This window comes from Anopheles merus, chromosome 3R (genome assembly GCF_017562075.2).
Source record: "Anopheles merus strain MAF chromosome 3R, AmerM5.1, whole genome shotgun sequence".
Taxonomy (NCBI): Eukaryota; Metazoa; Arthropoda; class Insecta; order Diptera; family Culicidae; genus Anopheles; species Anopheles merus.
The window spans coordinates 1,288,067-1,307,458 of record NC_054084.1 but is presented as its reverse complement, the minus strand read 5'-3'; the positions used below and the strand labels follow the sequence as shown (position 1 = coordinate 1,307,458).

Genomic DNA, 19,392 nt, shown 5'->3' with positions numbered 1-19,392 from the left:
TTCGCATGATGTGTATATTAAAAGTAATAAATATGTTCTTTTCTGCCTTCCGTCTCTGGGGACCTGCCGTTTCCTCTGTTGTTTCCTTTTCGTCGTCCATTTGCGCCTCCTCCACTCGAGTGTGGCGTTCGAGTCCTGCTGAGCCTGCCTGGCCGGTGCTCTCGTATTTTTAGGTGTGTGCAGCACACAATTCGTTCCACGCCTTTGATCGGTTTACACGTTTCCACAACAATATGGACGATGGACAGGACAGTTTGCTAACCCATTGGATGGTTTTCGTATGGTAAACTGCTACTCTACAGCTGCTTGTGTTTGATCGGGATCGTCTGCTGGTTCATTAAAACATATTCAGTGCAACTGCACTGCACTGAATATTGAGTAGTTCACGGGTTGATTTGCGTCTTTGCGGAGCCAAAAGTTGCAGCTGCACCATCGGAAGTAGACGGATTAGGAATGAAAAGGCATTCAAAGTAAGATAGTTCTTATTTTGGTGCACAATAAAGTGATAAAACAAAACAAACCAAATGGCTTAACAAGCCAAATACACGATCATTGATAGCTGTGCGATAATGCGCTAGTGTGTAAAAGATGGTTTGAAAAAAAAAAAAGCAAAATAGGCCAAAATATGGCATCTTTGCAACCATTCCATCTATACATATTGCTATGTATGTAACTCGTAAACAAAACGACACAGAAACAAACAAAAAACAGTCTTCAAAAATAAAGGAAAGTCCGTTACTCTTCCTGCTGCGGCATCATGCTGCTCGAACTCGACCGAATTCAGTTCAGCTCCGGCCCGAGCAAACTGTCCGGTAGGAACGAATTCAAACTGGTTGGCGTTCCACTGTCCGTACCTGCATCCAGCGGTGCCCACAGATTGGCTGCCGCTGCGCCAGCACCACTCGCACCGGAGCTGCCACCGATGGCCCATCCAGAGCCCCAGGTGTCGGCGCCTGAAACAAATGCCCAGAACACGTTACAAAGGAGCTTTTTTTTCGTGCGTGTTGAATCGCCTCACCTGAACTGCTCGAAGTACGCTCCTGTCTCCAGGTCGGAGACGTTAGGCTCGAGGCGGTACTGCTGACCGCCACACTGGCAGCTGCGGCTGCACCGCCAAGCTGCTGCAGATACGTTTGCACCTCCGACTCACTGGCCGGACATTCGGCACTGATCGTGCTCGAGCCGAGTGTACAGTTGTTGAGCGCCTGTTGAGCTTTGGCCGCTTCCTCGCGTATCGCGTATCGGCACAGGGCCAGCCCGTGGGCTGGATAGGAGTGGAAGGTAAGGATCGGACCGTGCTGCATGCAAAGCGTGCGCAAGGTCGATGCATCGATCTGTTGGAAGGGAGTTAGAAAGTTCCATTAATTTGACTCATTTTGTCGCCAAGAGAGGGGAGGGGATATCTTACCTGGGAAGTGAAGTTTTTCAGCAAAAGCCACGATGTTCCTGTGGACCATCCTGCACCACGTTGTTGCTGTGTACCGGCGGCAGTTCCACCGTTGCCGCTCTTATTAGCCGCCGGGCCGCCCAGACCGGGCGGAGGGCCTCGCGTAGCCGATGGTTTGGTGATCGGAGTGCACCATACATCAACGGCAGCCGCGTTGTTGCTGCCGCTGCCGCCACCGGCCGAACTGTCCGACCAGACGGATTTACCGGCCAGCGGTTTGTTGCCACCTGAGCCACCTCCATTGCCGCTAGCGGCGGACGTTAGTGAAGCGGTGTTGAAACTCCAAGCGGAAGACGTAAGATTCAGCCCTCCACCATCGGCTACGGTAGGCGACGCCTTCTCAGCGACGGATACAACACCACCACCACCGAACAGCTCGGAGTCTTTGGCGGTGGCAATCGAGAGTGGCGAACGGGCGACGCTGCCCGGTGTAATACTAGGATCATCTTCAATCTTAAGCTGTGTTCCCTGCATTTGCCAATAGAAGGGACGATAAAAAACGCAGTTCCTGGGGAGAAGGATAATTCTGGTCACCTACCTTCCATGGTTTGCCCGGTTCAAACTCAGGTACTAGGTCTGTGAAAGCGGAACTGTCCTGCGAAGCAGCGTTGGTGGCCGTTGTCCAGTCTTTGCTATCGGTATCACCGGTTTGCTCTGGCCAACCATCGGCTAGATTTGTACGACCGGTAGTCCAGGTTCTGTATATCGAGCAGGCATGGAGACGAAAAGAAAAGAAAGACCAATCAATTTCTCTCTCTCTCCCCAGTATGCTCCGTTGCTATGGCAACAACACGTACCCATCTTGCACGAGACCCAGAGAGCTTATATTAGTGCTGGTAGTGGTAGAGGTTAGCGCTGATTTGCCCGCCGACGGACCGGGAGCGCGCGAAAAATCGGTGAGATCATCTTTACCAGCGGTCGGATCCTTGTCGAGCGACGGAAGCTTCCACTGGTTTAAGCGAGACTGCTGACTAGTGCTGCCACTGACAACGACGTTGCCGGCAGCTGCCGACACGACGGCATGCTGCTGCTGCTGCTGTACGGGAACGATCGGTGGCGGGAAGACGCTACCGGTGGACGTGATGATTGGATCCTTGCCGAGCCCCATCTCGCCGAAGGTGCTTTGCAATGCCATGAGATCTTGCTGCTGGTGCTGCTGCTGCTGCTGCTGGCGCATAAAGTCCAAACCGAGCGCAGCGTTCGGGTTCGAGCCCGGCATTAATGGTGGCGGCGGTCCCATCGATCCTTGATGTCCCTGTTGCTGCTTCAAGTAAATGCTCTGCTGGGTAACGATCTGCTGCTGGAGCTGGGCAATCTGCGACTTATGCTTGTTAATCGCCAGTGTCATCTGAACAGCGCTCACGCCGCCCGTTGCACCACTGCGGGCCAAGTTGCTTTGAGTTATTTGCATTTGCTGAAACGGAAGGAACGAAACGTCAGCTAACAACACGTTCGCCTGGAGTACCACTCGCTTACTGCTTACCTTTATGTGAGTGAGCAACTGGTTTAACAGGATAAATGTTTGTGGTGCCAGCGGTTGGTTGAGGATCTGATGATTTAGGAAACCATTCTGCACCGCCAACTGGATCTGATGAACCAGCACACGAAGCTGCTGGTTGGTGGGTTGTGCTGCTGCCGCTGCTGCCAACTGCTGCTGCTGCTGCTGCTGGTGTGCCTGGGACTGCTGGTTCGGTCCGCGACCACCAGGTGGCAGCAGAGAGTTATGATTGAAGGGGGCCATGGTTGCGCCACCTGCGCCACCAGCGCCCTGCGAGAGATATTTTAGATTGTTCAGTGCCATGAGATTAGCTGGCCCGGTACCGTCCAGGCCGAGTCCACCAACTGGACCACCACCCGGGATGTTGTTCAGCATGTTTTGTTGATTGTTCTGGCAGGGATAGAAAACGATACAGAAAATGTTTATGGATATTTTGGCATTTTACCACGATAATCGCGCCACTTACCTGTGAGTAAGACAATCCACTGGCCGCATGATTCAGCGGTGGTATGCGGCCCGAGTACGGACCATCGAAACCCATTCCGAGCCCCCCGGTATGATCCTCGGACAGTGTGCGACGCCATCCACTGGATAATCCGGCCACAGATGCCCCATGACGCAACAGTTCCATCGCCTCGTCAATGTTCATGCTGGTCGTACGCAGGGCAAACTCGACGTCCTCCTTCTTGTGGCCCATCTCGCACAGCAGCCGGTACTCCTTGCTGGCGCGGATATATTCCAACGGATTGTTCAGTGCAGCGGGCGGTTTGTTTGCACCACCGATCGTGGGCTTACCACCGAGGCCACCCCAATCCATGCCAGGGCCGGTCAGATCGTTGGGATCGGGCCATCCAATGCCGGCGGATTTCGGGGTGACCGGCGTTTTATTCCAGCCTGCACCACCGTTCGAGCCGAGATCCATATTCCAGGAGCCACCACCCTTCTCATCGCCCCAGCCCCCTCCGGTGACCGAGTCTTCCCACGAACCGTTCCGTACCATGCCTTGCACCTGACCGCCCCACATGCCGTCCTTGCCGAGAGAGCCCCGCACACCGCTGCCAGCGCCGGATGGGATCGGAACCGGGCCGAACGGCCCCGCCCCTCCGCCCTGCTGCTGATTGCGTTGTTGCATAGGACCGCCGCCGGGAGCTCCTGCCCCCGGACGCATCATCACATCGGATACATCCTTCCAGCCGGCCGAGTTCTGCCTGGCCAGTGCTCCCGGCCCGCCAGCACCGACCGCATTGCCCTGTCCCCAGGGCGCATCGTCCAGTGCGGACGGTCTGCCATCGTCCCAACCACCTGTGGGCAGCTTGGCTGGCCCTGCGTTGCCATTTCCGCCCCACTGCTGCTGTCCACCACCAACGGCGCTTACCGCTCCCGGCAGAACAGCACCTCCGCCCGCTCCAGCAGACATCGATCGTTGGTCGGGAACGGCCGCTCCCCACATACTGCCGGCAGCGGCACCATTGAGCCGTCCGGAAATGCCCCGTGGATCGCCACGAAGTCCATCGGCAGCCGCACCGAGTGTAGAGCCAATGTTGAATCCACCCGCCGTTGGTCCGTTCACGCTCGCACCACTGCCAACCGACGGTAAAGCTCCCGTAACGCCCGCCGCTGCTCGAGCATCTGTCCCCCAACCGCCTTGTGCCGGGCCACCGGGGACGCCGATCGAGCCTGAACCAACAGCTCCCACTTGGCCCACGCCGCCACCGGCTCCCCATTCGTTCAGATCTTTCTTCACACCGATTGCAGCCATTTGCGGATTGTTCATGGATCCCGCGGTGGGGGCTCCCGCTGTTGTGATGGCGGGCGTATTGCCACCCGTAGGCCACATTCCTCCTGCGACCGTTGCAGCCGCCGGTGGAGCCGGGACAACATTGCCATTGTTAAGAGCACCCCAGGATGGAGCGGGACCAACGCCTTGTCCTACGGCCGTGCCCGCGACGATTGCAGCAGCACTGCCATTCCATACGCTAGCAGCCGCATCCGTACCACCCGGTGCACCACCGGCAGCTTCATCGTCTTCCATCCAAGTTCCGCCGAGATTGTTCGTCGGAACCCATGGGGCAGCCTTCGCTTGTGCCAGATGCTGTTGAGCTTGTTGTTGCTGCTGCTGCTGCTGCTGCTGCTGCTGTTGCTGCTGCTGCTGCTGTTGCTGCTGTTGCTGTTGCTGGAGATGGGGTCCACCGCCACCGTTGCGTAGATTGGTTTCCCACAGCTCGGTACCGTTGTTCATGGTTTGTGCCTTCCAGCTTCCGTTCGGACCGGTTCCGTGCGGTCCAGCCCCTTCTGGCTTGGCAACGGCAGCAGCGCCAGCATTGCCAGCAGCACCCTGAGGTTCGGGTGAGCCCGGCACCTCCCAGTTCGTGTCCTGATTGACATGCTGGCAGCCCCAACCATCCTGACTGAACAGCGCATCGCGCATCGTACTGAGCACCTCGAGCTGGTTCTTCGCGGCTCCATTTCCGGCGCCATGATTATTGCTAGCACCCATATTAGCTGCATGTTGCTGCTGCGGTTGTTGCTGCTGCTGCTGTTGCTGCTGTTGCTGATTATTATTATTATTATTATTATGGCCGTGTGGATGGTTGCCGTTGTTGTTGGCGACATTGGCTGCTGCATTCGCACCATGGCGCCCATGATTAACGGTGGCATTCCAAGCGTTCGGGGTGGAAGTCGGTTGAGCGTTCGCTTTGTTGGAATTCGGGTCGGCGTTGGAGGAGCCTCCTCCGCCACGCTGCTGGACAACATTCGCACCGTTTCCATTGCCATTCGCAGTATTAACGTTCGGTCCAGGGTTGTTGTTGTTGTTGCTTCCTGGGCTACTGTTGCTGTTAACGCTGCCCCAAGCGGACGGAGCTAATTGCTGTTGCTGTTGGTGTTGCTGCTGATTTGGCAACCCGCCCCATGCACTCAGCGCTCCGTTGCTGGAAGCGCCAGGCGGCGTACCCCACGCACTGGTACCATTGTTGATGGAATCTTCACCACCACCGCACAACCTTAGCCGGGGCAGCCGGTGCGATAGGCCACGTCGCAACCATTCACGCTCACGCTCGGTACAGCGCACAAGCTCGTCGAAGTGCGTGTAGGTTGGCCCGCCGTGCGTAAGACGGCCCGAGCCCTTCAAACTGATATTATCACGAGCCACCATCTTGCTACCCTGGGACGAAGGTACAGCATTCCATGGTGGCAAACCGGCTCGACCATCCGACCGTGCTAAACTACAGCTAACATCTATAAGGTTAATCAGGTAATCATTTAAATCACATTTCAATGTCACAGTATCAATATGGGTCGGCTTTTCGTCGTCGTCGTCGTCGTCGTCATAATCGTTATGGCTAGTGCGGATCGTCGCATCCGATGGCTGAACGGCGTCACTAAAAGCACCACCAACAGCAGCCACAGCAACATCACCGCCGTCGTTCGTTGATGGTGCGGAAATCGTTTCGATGGCTTTGGGAGTGTTTGCGGGAAGTGAGTAACGGCTGCGGGGCGCGATTTTCCTGTGATCCAGCTGCTCGATAAATGCCCCCTGATGATGCTCGCCACCTCCAACCTCCTGCGAGGTCATCCTGGACGATGTGCTGCTCTCGATCAGCTCCTCCTTCGGCTGGAGTTGCCGTCGGTTAATAGTTTCCATATCTCGACGACCAAAGTAGCAGTGGTCGGGATAGAATCACTGGCTGGTGTTACGCTAGTGCGTTCGCCGCGTGTGTTGCAGCTAGGTCACAGTAACGCAACTCAAAATGAACGTACAGATTAGTACACTTCAGATTCCTCCTATCATCGTCTCGCCGCCCAGGGCTGTGCTGTCCACAAGCATCTTGCGCGATGTGAACGACGTGAATACAAGGAGAAATGGGAAGCTTTTCACCGGTTTGATACGAAAGAAAACGTTCCTTTGATGCAGTTGGCGGAAGGAACTCCTTGTTTGGTTTTTATTCAATCTGCGAGGACAGAGCACCAGGCCCTAAAACGAGACAAAACACGAAAGTTAGTGACCTTGACGCTTTCAAGCGATCGCTCATTCCATTGTGTACCTCTCGCGTTGGACGGAATTGTCCAGCTTTCGTCAAGTTCGGGATGAGATTGTTGCAATCGACAAATCGACAAACACTACTGATCCGTGGTTTCCGTGTGCTGGACTGGATGATTTGAAACTTAAACCTACAAATGTTATCACAGATCTACGGCGGAATAAATCGTTCCGCTCGGCGGGGGGAGGGGAACGATTTTCCGACCACAACTTTAAACTAACAAACAAGTAGCACTGACGCACTGCCGTCCTAGCCGTAGGTGCGTGGCTTTCGAGAGTTGCTATATTGGAAGGAGTACTTTACTGGAATCTGAAAGCAAATAAAAGAAAGCAAATTAATTTAGCATGTTGTATCGCCTGTAGTTGTGATTCAAATGTCAAGATTAAACATAATTCCTTGCACCGGACAGAAAGGCACTCCATCATAACAAGGAACAAACAGCAAAGGTATCGATGCAGTTTCTATGTTTTCATCATAATATGCTCCGCGAGAGCCAACAACAACCACACACACAACACCTTTGCACTCTCTTTCGCTTGCTTGGATTATCTGTTCAGCATGTTCTCGCTCTCGCTCCATCATCATGTTCTCTTTGCATAACTTATGAAATACACGGCCGTCTCCACGCAAAGGATGGCCGCTCTCCCTTTCACCCAAGAATGCGAGAAGATCGGTTTGATTTCTTTGTTTTGTTACGCCGTGCGTTCGTGTGCGTGAGGTGGTGATGTTTGTTTTGTCTGCTTTTTCGTGTCCCCTATTGATGTTGTTGCGTGTTTTTTTTCCTTCTCTCGCTGGGCCAACATAACTTTTTGCTTGTTTGCGATTGAACACGTAGAGGTGGAGGTGGACTTTTTTTCTCCTCGTACACGAAACATGCTCCTGCAAGAGTGTTTGTGTATAGTTGCCGTTAGCTATGCAGGAGAGCAAGCGAGAAAGAGAGCGAGAATGCGGACGACTTGTACACGTAAAAAACCACTTGTACCATTCTCACCGCACACTACGCAAACTTGCCCCGCTTAAGAATTGAAGTTTTTGCTTCCAATTTTAATTGATGCTAATAGGCTAGATAAATTCCGATACAGGGCGAAATAAATCGGCTCAATAAAAAGAAAAAGGCACTTAATGAACATATTACGGTGGCACCTTTTCACATCACACGCAGAGTCCCTGTGGGTTGTTAATTATACAGTCATGACTTTTTCATTCGCACTGCACTCCATACCAATTCCAAAATTCCAGCCCGCAACACGACAGAAATCACTGCACTTTGATCGCTTAAATATTTATGATCCTACTCAAAACAATAACACATGCAACTACTGTTGCTGCTGGATAGCTTCGCAAATCACAGTACTGCACTCAGGTATCGCCTACCCCGTGTGTGTGTGTTTGCCACTCCCTTGCGACCAACGTCCGGAGTGTATTCACTGCTAGTGGCACGGTTACATTCCCATCACACTGTTTCTAGCACACTGGCGCGGGTGCAGCGCACACAACATACACACTGCCTGCGTTTTGCACTGGGTATCCCCCCACCAGCAGCAAAAGAAGAGGGAAAAAAAACTGCATCAACTGGGTGCCAAAGTGCATAGCATTTCGTTGGCGGCCGCCATATTAGATATCCCGAGTTCACGATCGCGGGGTTCCTCACACTTTTCACACACTGGCGCACGGTATTGCGGGGCAAAATCACTCGCACTGCGTGTATTGCCCGTTCCAACATGGATATTCAACTGTTTGGGGTGGATTCCGAGCGATTAACCCATGAAAATAACAAGCAACATAACTTTACCTTCTTCAGCGCGAGTGGCTGCCCTTTTTTCCTAGAGGCGAAATATGTTCTACATCTACATCTACAAGGGCTGTGATGATGATGCGTGCGTGTGTGTGTGTGTGTGCGTTTGTGGAATGTGTACCCTTGCTTGACAGCCGTTGGCAGTGTGTGGATTTTCTTGGTTGATGATGCTTTGCGAAGTGTACGGAAAAAATGATGATTGCTATCCGACGTGTACCGAAGTTTGACACAGCAGCAATCAGCACAATGGGTGTGCAAAGTTGTACCTACTGGTCAACATATTGATGTGATTTTATAAGAAAATCAATTACATATTTCATGTACATGAAAGGCACGGGCAATGTACTGCTCATTTCTGTTTGTCTCAAAATATATGATAAAACGGTCGTAGCTCACTGGAAACAGCCCAAAATGCTGCCAAATATTTGAACACAAATTAAAACACTAATTATTTTGACTTGGTATTCAATGTGAAATAAACCGATTGAATGAAACATCGAATGAAAAAGAGTGACAAAACTTAATGTTGACAAAAAGAAATAAAAATTGACCACTATACAACTCCAGTGTGCCATTCCCCCCCAAACCGATGGAGAATGTAACGGTATGCGTAGGGCTGGGGCGCAACTCTCCAAGTGTGTGTGTGAGCTGGTGGTTCGGATTGATGATTGGCGTTCAGTTTTCGTCAATTCCCATCCAAGGAGAAGGAAAGGAAAAAAAGGTCATCGTGCACCAAATCGCGCTGCGAAGCACCATAGTGAGGCTGCTGGCTCCACACGAGAAAGCTCGCGACGGCTCAGCTCCGTGCTGTGGTGAATGGTGGCCGTGTTGAGATAAATGTCTCTGCCTGGATGTGTGAGAAAGCAAAGAAGCAAAGGTGGAACCCGTGAAGCGGTGTGTGTGGTGCGCGTACGTTTGCTGACGACTACCTGTGCCAATAATTGTAATACTAGTAGCAAAACGGAAAACATTCGAGTGTGTTAAAGTTTCACGCTGTACGTGCGCGCGGGGCCCCCCATTTTTCTTTCGAGACAAGTGTCTGTGGCGACGTGTACAAAAAAAGTTCGCGGGCCGCCCTCTTCCTCCCCACTCTGAGGTGAAGCTGATTTGCTGTTGGGTGCAGAGAATCGGGCTCCATTCTCCATTCCTTCGCATTCCAAATAAAAAAAGGGGGTGTGAAATGCAGTGCAGTGCGGGTGTGTGAAATTAGGCAGTGCGTGCGAGGAAAGGTGGGTGGAAAATCGGGAACAAAAGTTGTGCACACAACAAAACGACGATTCGGTGAAAAGTTTGCTAAAGGCGCAGCAGTGGTGTACTACGATTACATTTTCCCAATCGAAACATACCCACTCACATACACACACTCACATATATAAACACATCCACAAACGCTCGCATCTGGCAAAGCCCTCCCCCCCCCCCCTCCACACATACACCTCAGTTTGGGAGACCCCGTTATCCGTGATGTCCCTGCCGTGTTGTAGCAAAGCTGCAGTTTCCCCGGGCTCCATCACCGTGCTCTAGTCACCGCCGAAAAAAAGAAGAAGAAAACAACAACAGGAAAAACGTTCCAGCGGGGGATCGTGTCATCGAAGCATCATCCCCAGGCCAATTTAATAATCATTCGGTGGAGAGCGAGAGAGAGAGAACGCGAGGAAGAGAGGGAGAGAACGTGAAAGGGAGAAAAAGGAAAAAAAACAACACAACATACATACAACTAACCCCAAACTACACAAATCAGCGCAATGCAGCAACAGTGTGATAAGTAAGTGTTTGGAATTTGTGGGCAAGGGAGAGGGGGTTTGGAGTGGTGATGGAATGTCATGGGGGGGGGGGGGGGAGGGTAACAGTAGCTAGATCCTCTGGGGGGTGATTTTAGTAGGCGACGTATGACCAAATTTCGACCTTGGTTTCGATTGAAATGCTCTTTGTGAGTGTGTGTGTGTGAGGGTGTGAGGGTGTGTAAGTGTGCGTTTTTCTTGCCAGCACTGTGTTGTGCCGTGATTACTGTTGCGTGCAGAATGAACATGTTTAGAAAAGGGGTGAAAAAATGGTTTGCCGTGAGAAAGGGAGGGGGGATTGGGTGAGGGCATGGAAAATGGAAAAGAAAGCTCTTTTGCGTTACTGCTGCCCCCCCCCCCCCCCCCCCCCGACAAGAATTCATTATCTTTTTGTTGAACCGATTGTTTTTTATCTAAAGTTTGTCTGCCCTCAAGCCTGGAAGCCATTATATGAAGCTAAAGATAAAATAGCAAAGGAAGAGGAAACAGAGAACGATGAAGGTAGAGAAGGAGATAGAGAGACGGTACTATATAAGTATGAATGGAAATTGTTTACTATTTTTGTTGTTGATTTCAGCGTTATGTGTTATTTTGCTTGATCTAACAATTCATGTTGGTGTGATAAAATCCAAGCCATATTTGTGTTATTATTTACTTAAAACCTCGGTATTAAACATTAGCGATATATTGCAGTATTAGCCCTTAGCGTCGGAGGACGGCCTGGCGGTCTATGGCATAGATGCACCGGCTCCTACAAGACTGGACAGGTTCGCATTCTCATTTAGAGCGTCCCGTCGTGGCTAGAATAAAAGTATTCATATATACTGTACGTGTCATAAAGAATAGGATTTATTGAGTTACTTACTTTCCAACATGGAGAGAGAGCGGTCGTTCACCGCTCACGAGAACTTTTTCAAAAGCTATCACCTCGAATCCAATGATTTTCTAACATCAAAAAAGGATGTAAAAATCATTCACCGCGAGATCCTGACCACGACAATGTTTACCTTTCGTTTTACGAGCTTGCAGACCAACATGGGGATGTAATTTCCTTGACATTACACAATAACTAATTAGAGACAGAGTGCAGCAGTTTACCTTAGAGACCGTAGTAAATATGTCGTTGTTCATCGTTTTGTTCCGTTTTCAATGGGTTCATTTGTGCGAAGTGCAATTATAATGCGGGCATAACTTTGCTCCCATACTGTGGCCGTTTACAATGCACAATCTTACTGCAGCAACTGCACGTTACACTGCACCCGCGAGCTTCCTATGTGTTGGGAAGGTTTATGTGCATCGGAGCTTTTGAAACGCTTTGCGCTGCTCCTTGTGTGTGTGTAGCAAGGGTGTTTTTTTTGTAATGGAGCATTGGCAAATGACGCTGGGACATGTGCCATTTTCCATCGTTGGTTTTATGACGATATCAATAAGACGAAACGTTTTATGATGTTGCGATCGTTGTTAAATGGTTTACGATCTGCACTAGCACGATTAGGACGTGATGAAGGTAAACATGCTAAGCTTGTTGTTGAAACAATCAAACGCATAAAACGGAACAAGATGAATCGGGTCGGCTTGTGGTCGGCTTTAAACGCTCACGTATATTTCAAACAAGCTTACTAGGCTAGGAGTCATTTGTGGCAGAGTGTGTTATCTTTATAGAACATGTGGAACGGATCAGTCGGAAGGTTAGTTTCGTTTTGTTTTCTGCTTTATTATCGCTCAATATGCAAATGATATTTCACACTTCTGCAAATTTAATGTTGCATAGCGATAGCGGCACCGTATCATGCATGCCTGATTGGATGAAGCACCCGATGATGCGTTTGTCCTTGACTTTGAGCGATACCATCACCGTCTCATCCTGCTGTACCAACCAAATCAAACCAATTAGTGTCGAGAGTAATTGCCATTTCGTTACAAACCCAATTACCTTCCGAATGTCTGCCAATCATATTCGATATTGCCTTCGTTTCTCTGCGCACTCCCCGGAGCGACATCCGTTAGGCAGGAGGTAGTGGCGGGGAGTGATGGACACAAAAAAGCATCAAAACGAAAAAACTGGATCTATAGTTGCATTCATGCAGATGCCTATGTCCACAACCGCTGGCACGCAGTGGGACGGAATGAAAGGGGTCGATTTTTTACTACACACAGCCGAGCCGAGCAGCTGCTGCAGAGAAATTCTGGGCTACGGGGGTATACACATAGTTGCAGTGACGTCAGCAAGGCGAGATAGAACTGACGACTGTGGTCGTCGCTGTGTGTTACGGAATGTGTGCATTTACAAGAGATGTAACGAGAGAGAGAGAGAGCGAAAGAGATAGCGAGTCCTTGCTGGAGACGAATCTTCCAACGCTTGTCCTCCCCACATTACATCGAAAATCTGGCCTTCGTTTGCAGCTTGTTTCGGCCCCCAGGTTCGCCTACTACACTTACTGGCTGGTAGTAACCATGGGTGACAGAAAGAGAGGCCCGCAGGATGAACGGGACAGAACCAGGCGAAGGATAATGGTAATCGTAGGCATGCGCAGTAACCTTTCACATTTCTGCACGTTACTGTCGCTGGTGGTGAATTTCTCGTATACACACACACTCGCTCTCTCTCTATCTCTCTGTTTCCTTCTGTGTTTTGGCAGGAAAAAGAAAGAACAACGCGCGGCAGGATTTGTTAGATCTCGAACTGCGCAAAGGAGCAAACAAGACAGAAGTACGCAACGTAAATCCAGAAACACGCAATGTGAGGGTCGCACGAGTGTGTGTGTGTGTGTGTGTGTGTGTGTGTGTGCACGCTTTTCTATATTTAGTATCCCCTGTGCCTGTGGCGTCCAGGACGACGGATTCAAGTTCGTGCTGGTGCATACGATTTCCTGAAGAACGGTGGCCACTTTTGCAGAATACCAATCGCCAACAGAAAGGTGACACACCCGTGCAGAACGGGGAAAGGCGGGAAGGTGCAAAATTTGCACAAAAATATTGGATAAATGTCAAAGTGCGCGGGACATACGGTTCAATAGGATCAGGTGCCGTGTAATAGAAGGTTGGCAGGCAGAAAGACTCGGCTTTCGTGCCAATGTCCTTCGAACTGAGAAATGCGGCGTGAATGCGTACGAGCAAGAGAGCGATAGAGAAAAGTTAAGTTGTTTACTGAGGTGAAGAGTGTGAAAAAAGCTAGCGTTGGTATCCTTCTCATTCAAGATCGGTAAGGATTCTTATTCAGTGTGAAATGTGAATTGTTGTGCTACTGGAATGGAGTGATTGGATCCACTTTAAAAGTTCACAACAGAAATCCAGTTGAGATTCCACATTCCTATAGGAATACACTGTCCTGCTAGTATCACGTACTCTGTGATAGGTTTGTGTGTGCGTTTGATTGATATCACCATCATCACCCCTGTCCGTTATGAAATGTGGTCGTGCATGTCGTGCTGGTCGTGCTGACCTTGAATTAGTAAAACCGTATCATTAGGCCAGAGGCTAATCGCACTTGTTACTCGCACAGACACGCACATTGGTTTTTGCACATGTTCGGTGGACGGGAGAGCATGTGGTTTTGATTTGCAAATGGTGCTACCAACCGACCAACGGATGTTCCATATTATATCGGAGAGAATTGTCCAGGTCGTTGTGTCGTTTCTGCCGAGCATACAATGTTCGTTATACAATGTAGAATAGATGGTGGTCGGTTTTCCTCCTTTATAAGTGGCATTTGCATCCCAAAATCGCATAAAATGCACCACCACACAGTAGTGCAGCAATAAAATGGTAAACCTTTAAAGTCATGTTCTAAGTATAACACACACACACACATAAATGCGTAACCTGACACCGGTGCAGCGAAATTAGCAAACGGCCAACACGCCATAGTGCACAGCAACATTCATTCCGGCAGGTGTGTTTTGTGCAGCGAGTAGCGAGTCGTGGCCGGTACACTAGGAAGGCCCTTCGACGGTGAAATGAGCTCAACGGGAGGGATGATTAACATGCGCAACAACTGGAAATCGCGCTACCATGACAGGCAAAGTTAACATCTTACCCTCCTTGTGGTTACCGTGGTTGTGTGTATAAGTGAGTGGTGCTATTTTAAGGCCTACTAAACCTACTGCAAAGCATTCACCTCAACAATTTGCTTACTTTTGCGCGATCTTCACCGAACAGGGAACAGTTCAGCAGCCAACACGGCAATGGTCCTGTTATAAGCTAAAGACAAATAGCATTTGATTGCAATCCTTCTCAGGTGTGAGGAATTAGTCGAACAAAAGATTGCTCTGTCTTGAAGAAAGAAAAAAAAAAAAAACACCCCGATTTGTAATCCAATAGAAACGATTTGCTTTTTTGCGGCTAAACCAACATCATAACGCACCAGAGAATGGGTAAACATTTGTTCAATTTAGAAACAACTGCTCACCGGGGCCAAAGCTTTCAGGTGGTGCGGCCCTTTTCTTAGCGAATTCTTCTGCTGCTGCTTCTTCTTCTTCGGTCCCTCCGTTCGTGCCTAAGTCGCGATCTGTTGTTCCGGTTGGCAGACCACCAGCCGCGTGGTGTGTGTGTGTGTGTGGTGATCTATGAGCGCTTTCCGCTTTGCTACCACGGCTCTACTACACGTGATGATGATGATGATTATGATGATCGCATCTCCCTCTCGCCGAATGACGGACCGGGAAAGCACCGGGGCATGTCGGATGCGTGCGACGGCGTTGCCTGGGTTTTGTGCGATTTCATCTGACTCTGAGTTCGGTAGAAACTGCTTGCGTTTTAATTAAAAGTGTAATGAAAAGCTACAATTCGAAAATTGTTTTTTTATTGGAAAGAACAAAAAAGAGAGAATTGAGAGGCCTGAAAGCGTAGGACGGCAGACGAAAGGCGAATGCATTTGCTTGATATATGAGCTTTTAGATGTGCTTTACTAAGCTTTGTTTGTATTAAAATCAATTCTGAACGAATCAAATAGCAAAACAGGTCTTTGAAATATCGCTTAATATTCATCACTAATCCAAAATTCGATTATTTCACATTTATTTTCGGGCTGTGAATGAACAGTGTGTCGGCGCTTTAAAAACAAAGGCGCTCTTACGCAATTCCAACATGTGCGCCGGTCGGCCATACTATTATTATTATTAGAGAGGGAAGTGGGGGATGAGGGAGGTGGTGGTTAATGTTGGATATTATAGCCACACCACACATCATCATGTCTCAGCTAGCTCGATGACGGGTTTTCTCGAGTTCTCTTTTTCTCCGTCTCTCTCTCTCTCTCTCTCTCTCTCTCTCTCTCTCTCTCTCTCTCTCTCTCTCTCTCTCTCTCTCTCTCTCATTCCCCCCACTGTCCTCTCTATCTCTCTAGTTCGATCTATTGCGAGGTTCAACTACCCCATCAGCATGCTTTTCCGAGGAACGCGAATCACATGCCACTCCCCCCCTCTCCCCCCGTTCTCTCTCGCGTTGGCCTCATTCAAAAAAGTGGTGGTACGGAATGCAGTACACGACTTTGCGGCTTTCCTTTGCGCGTTTGTGTGTTCGTCTGTCTGTGTGTGTGTGTGTGTGTTAGAGCACGATTGTTTGTATTTGCGATCGCGATCTTTGCGGTAGGGTTTCTATTACGTGTGAGCTTTCGAGCGCCCCTAAAGCTTTGCGGCGTAAAAATGGGACGCTGGAATCAAATCGTGATGAATCGGCTGGTGACAGCATAATGGAGTAAGCAAGCAGCTGTAATCTTTTCTGTAACATCTATTTCGGGAAATATGATATAATATTATCGTACTGTACTGGAGCGTTTTGAAACGCTTTTTTCAGCAGAATTAAAATTGATTTAAGCAAACATGTTCATGCGTTTTTTTGCATGTTCTCTTATTATTGGCAACGGTGGCAACGGGCACACGACGCCTTGCTGCACCTTTTTGATGAATAGAGCCAAAGGCTGCGCGGTGCTGACATCAAACGCCAATAGATCAATGATCGCCGGCGTCCCTGAGTTGAAATCTATTGCGACCGTTAAACACAGCGGTTAAAGTTGTGCTACGAACCGCGCAACAACGTTGGTGAAGGCTCGCAACAGAACACGCGCTAGTCGTGTCAAATTCGAATGAGATTTGTTTTATGTGAGTGTGTGTGTGTGTGTGTGTGTGTTTGGCTCTTAAAGACCCTGTGCCTCTTCTTAAAGTTAAACTCCCCCACCTGGACACTCCGACCGGTTCCCGGGCAATGCACTGTGTGGCACGGTGTGTGCAACCTTGCTTTCGCCCAGCTTTCAGGGCGAGTGTGGCGCAGGAGGAGGTAGGTGGGTGGGTTTACTGCGCTTATGCCATTTGATGTCCGACGCGCAGAACGCGACGGGCCGCGCGGCGCACGCGGATTTGCGTAGAAGAGCGCGCGCAGTGTGGAGAGGGGAACCGGGGCAAGGCTTTGCGTAATAGTTTATTGAACCGAAACCGTTTGTTTTTACTGCCCTTTTGCTTTGTGTGTTGTTTGGCGTTGGAATGGTGGGTTGGGGGTGGGTGGGGAAGTGGGTTAGAGGGTGGTGGTAGCTTAGAAAGAGTTTGTGTTGAACACACACACACAGAGGTTGGAGCATTAAAAAAAAACCGGCAAAACTAACCCGTTTGGTTGATCATTACAGCCACACTTACAGTTTTCCACCACCATTTTTCGGTGGCTGTTTCGTGTGCTGCGAATGGGCAAAAAAAAAAAAAGCTGCAGCAGTATGTGTGAGTGTGTCTTGATTTGTAATGGCATTTTGTGTGTGTTGTGTTGTTGTGTTCGATTTTATTTAAGTCGCAGTTTTATTGCAGCTCAACGGCATTCACTCACCGCGTTAGCGAACCGAGCGGGGCTTTTGCGTATTAGACGGCACTTAAAATGGAGTTGAATGGGGTTTGATGGATGGTATTACTATTTTTTTCTTCTTAAAAATAGGACAATGTGTGTTCTTGCTTGAGTGTGAATGATATTGAAAGCGTGCATGTAGTTTGAACATTATTCCACATTCAAGCAATCGTCACACATATCAAAAGCTGTCTGGATATTTAATGTTTGCATATACTGCGCAATAAGGTATTTCAGTACTTGACAAAAAACAAAACAAACGCTAGATAGGCGATTGGGACGGTCCATAAAAAGCGAACGTTGTTAAAGATCACCTGCGGCTGCTTAACACCTTAAAAGGCCACGAAAACGGATGAACCTCGGTCGTTTACAGCTGGCGAGGAGAGATGTGCGCTGCTTTCGATCGTAGATTTCTTCTGACCTTAAACTAACCGCTGCTGCTGCATCATCAGCAGAGAACGGAGCGGATGATGTAAAAAATCCTTTCAAATGGGGACGACGGACGACCGGGGTTGGTGGAAGAATAAATTGCGTCTTGCAATGCTAATATTTGGTTGGCATTAAGATTCGTATAAATATTAATGGATCGCGTGCAGACTGGAGAAGAAGACGCAATTCTTTGGCTATCTGTGTGTGTGAGAGCGAGCTGGGTGGAGGTTGAGTTTGTTTTGATTTTTTGGCACCACGATTCGCCGAGGTTTTCGTGTGTGTGTGTTAGTGAAGAAGCTTTAAAATTCTCAGAAGCAATATAAAAGCTTTCAAGTGCTCGAAGGGAGGGGGTAGACATGTTGGGTAGGGAATGGGCGGATCGTCCATGCTGTTTATGTATTGCAGCATCGCGACCGGGTAACGGTATCATCATCTGTCTGCCATCATCGTTCTCTTCCCATCTCACAATACCCACGCGCATTTGACGGCGTTGATTTTGTGTATCATAATTTCGACCGGAGCAATGAATTGTGCTGTGTAATTGGCCTTCAACCGGTGGCATGATTCTGATGGGAGAGAAGAAAGTTTGGTGCGACTGCGGGCAGACGCCAGAGGGAAGAAATGTGAAGAGAGGGGAAGCGCAACGTGGTGATGAATTAATAAAAGCCAACGGCATCGGAAGAAATTGTTTACTGCTGCGTCAGTCCCGAACGATCCCCTCGGTCCCACGGTCACCGGTTAAAGCGAGTAAATGCTCATTCACAGCCGCCGTGGGGAAAGGGTTCGCTGGAAGAAGAAGCTGGAAGACACGGGGCAGAAGGTACACGAACGGTTTTGGGGCGATGTTGGGGTTACTATGGGAAGATGGAATTAATTTGTGACTTTAAATAGGCTCATTCATTAGCGTTTCAATGGGAGGCAAATTATCAAGCTTCGATGGCGAAAGGAGAGAGAGCGAGAGAGAGCGAGAGAGATGTAGCATTTTCGAAGAAGAGCAGCTTGGTGATGAAATTAGTGATAAACTTTTCTTTCGCTGGGGGAGATAAGCTTCTAGATGGAGCAGAAAGTGTAAATGAGAAGAGTCGTTAGTGTAATCGATAACTGTGTATCATGCCCGGCCTGTCGATATGAAGTACACGATCGTTGAGAAACTGAGAATTGGAAGGCAAATTGAGCTTGAATAGCAATGAGTTTTGAGGATTTTTTAAATCACCATTCTATTTTCTTTTCCCGTTTCAGGTGCTAAAACAAATACAATATAAACACACCACCGACGAACGAATCAGCAAACGAACGGAACCGGATGTCGTTCGGTATGAATGATCTGCATATATACTACTGAAGAACATTTCTGTGGCTCCAGGCATTTACTGCTATCTGCCCTCCAGAGATTGATCAACATTTCATCATACACTAAGGCAAAGCGAAAATCTGTGATATTTCCCACTGCTGGGATCATCCTCTCCTTTGGGCACGAGCGTGTGCGTGTGTCTCGGTGGGACCGACGCACGGTGTGCCTACGGGCATTAAAACTCCGTCCTAAGAGGTAAGGCCCATGGCACGAGTTGCCACACCGAGTGCAA

The 19,392-nt window shown here is 49.4% G+C and overlaps 2 protein-coding genes across 9 annotated transcripts in view; one reads left to right on the top strand and one right to left on the bottom strand.

Moving 5' to 3' along the window:
* Positions 1-38: 38 nt before the first annotated feature.
* Positions 39-19,392, bottom strand: part of LOC121597058 (protein Gawky-like) — a 49,365-nt gene continuing 30,011 nt past the window's right edge. For 2 of the 6 annotated variants that reach the window (XM_041922536.1, XM_041922534.1), the window contains exons 3-10: positions 6,989-7,294; positions 3,412-6,918; positions 2,931-3,335; positions 2,245-2,861; positions 1,986-2,145; positions 1,409-1,915; positions 1,019-1,334; positions 39-953 (exon numbers count right to left, since the gene is read on the bottom strand). In XM_041922536.1, coding sequence (XP_041778470.1) covers positions 781-953; positions 1,019-1,334; positions 1,409-1,915; positions 1,986-2,145; positions 2,245-2,861; positions 2,931-3,335; positions 3,412-6,588 — 5,355 coding nt within the window. In that variant the 5' untranslated portion in view covers positions 6,589-6,918; positions 6,989-7,294 and the 3' untranslated portion in view covers positions 39-780. Of the gene's footprint in view, positions 954-1,018; positions 1,335-1,408; positions 1,916-1,985; positions 2,146-2,244; positions 2,862-2,930; positions 3,336-3,411; positions 6,919-6,988; positions 7,295-8,359; positions 8,517-8,636; positions 8,710-8,777; positions 8,885-19,392 lie in introns of those variants that run through there. The other 4 variants (XM_041922538.1, XM_041922533.1, XM_041922537.1 and 1 more) reach the window with 4 other exon arrangements.
* The window catches only part of LOC121597059 (protein Gawky-like), a 35,481-nt gene continuing 25,535 nt past the window's right edge, over positions 9,447-19,392 (top strand). The window contains exons 1-3 of one of the 3 annotated variants that reach the window (XM_041922542.1): positions 13,116-13,132; positions 13,201-13,763; positions 19,049-19,355. The gene's annotated coding sequence lies outside the window, so the exon portion shown is untranslated. Of the gene's footprint in view, positions 10,546-12,589; positions 13,764-19,048; positions 19,356-19,392 lie in introns of those variants that run through there. The other 2 variants (XM_041922540.1, XM_041922541.1) reach the window with 2 other exon arrangements.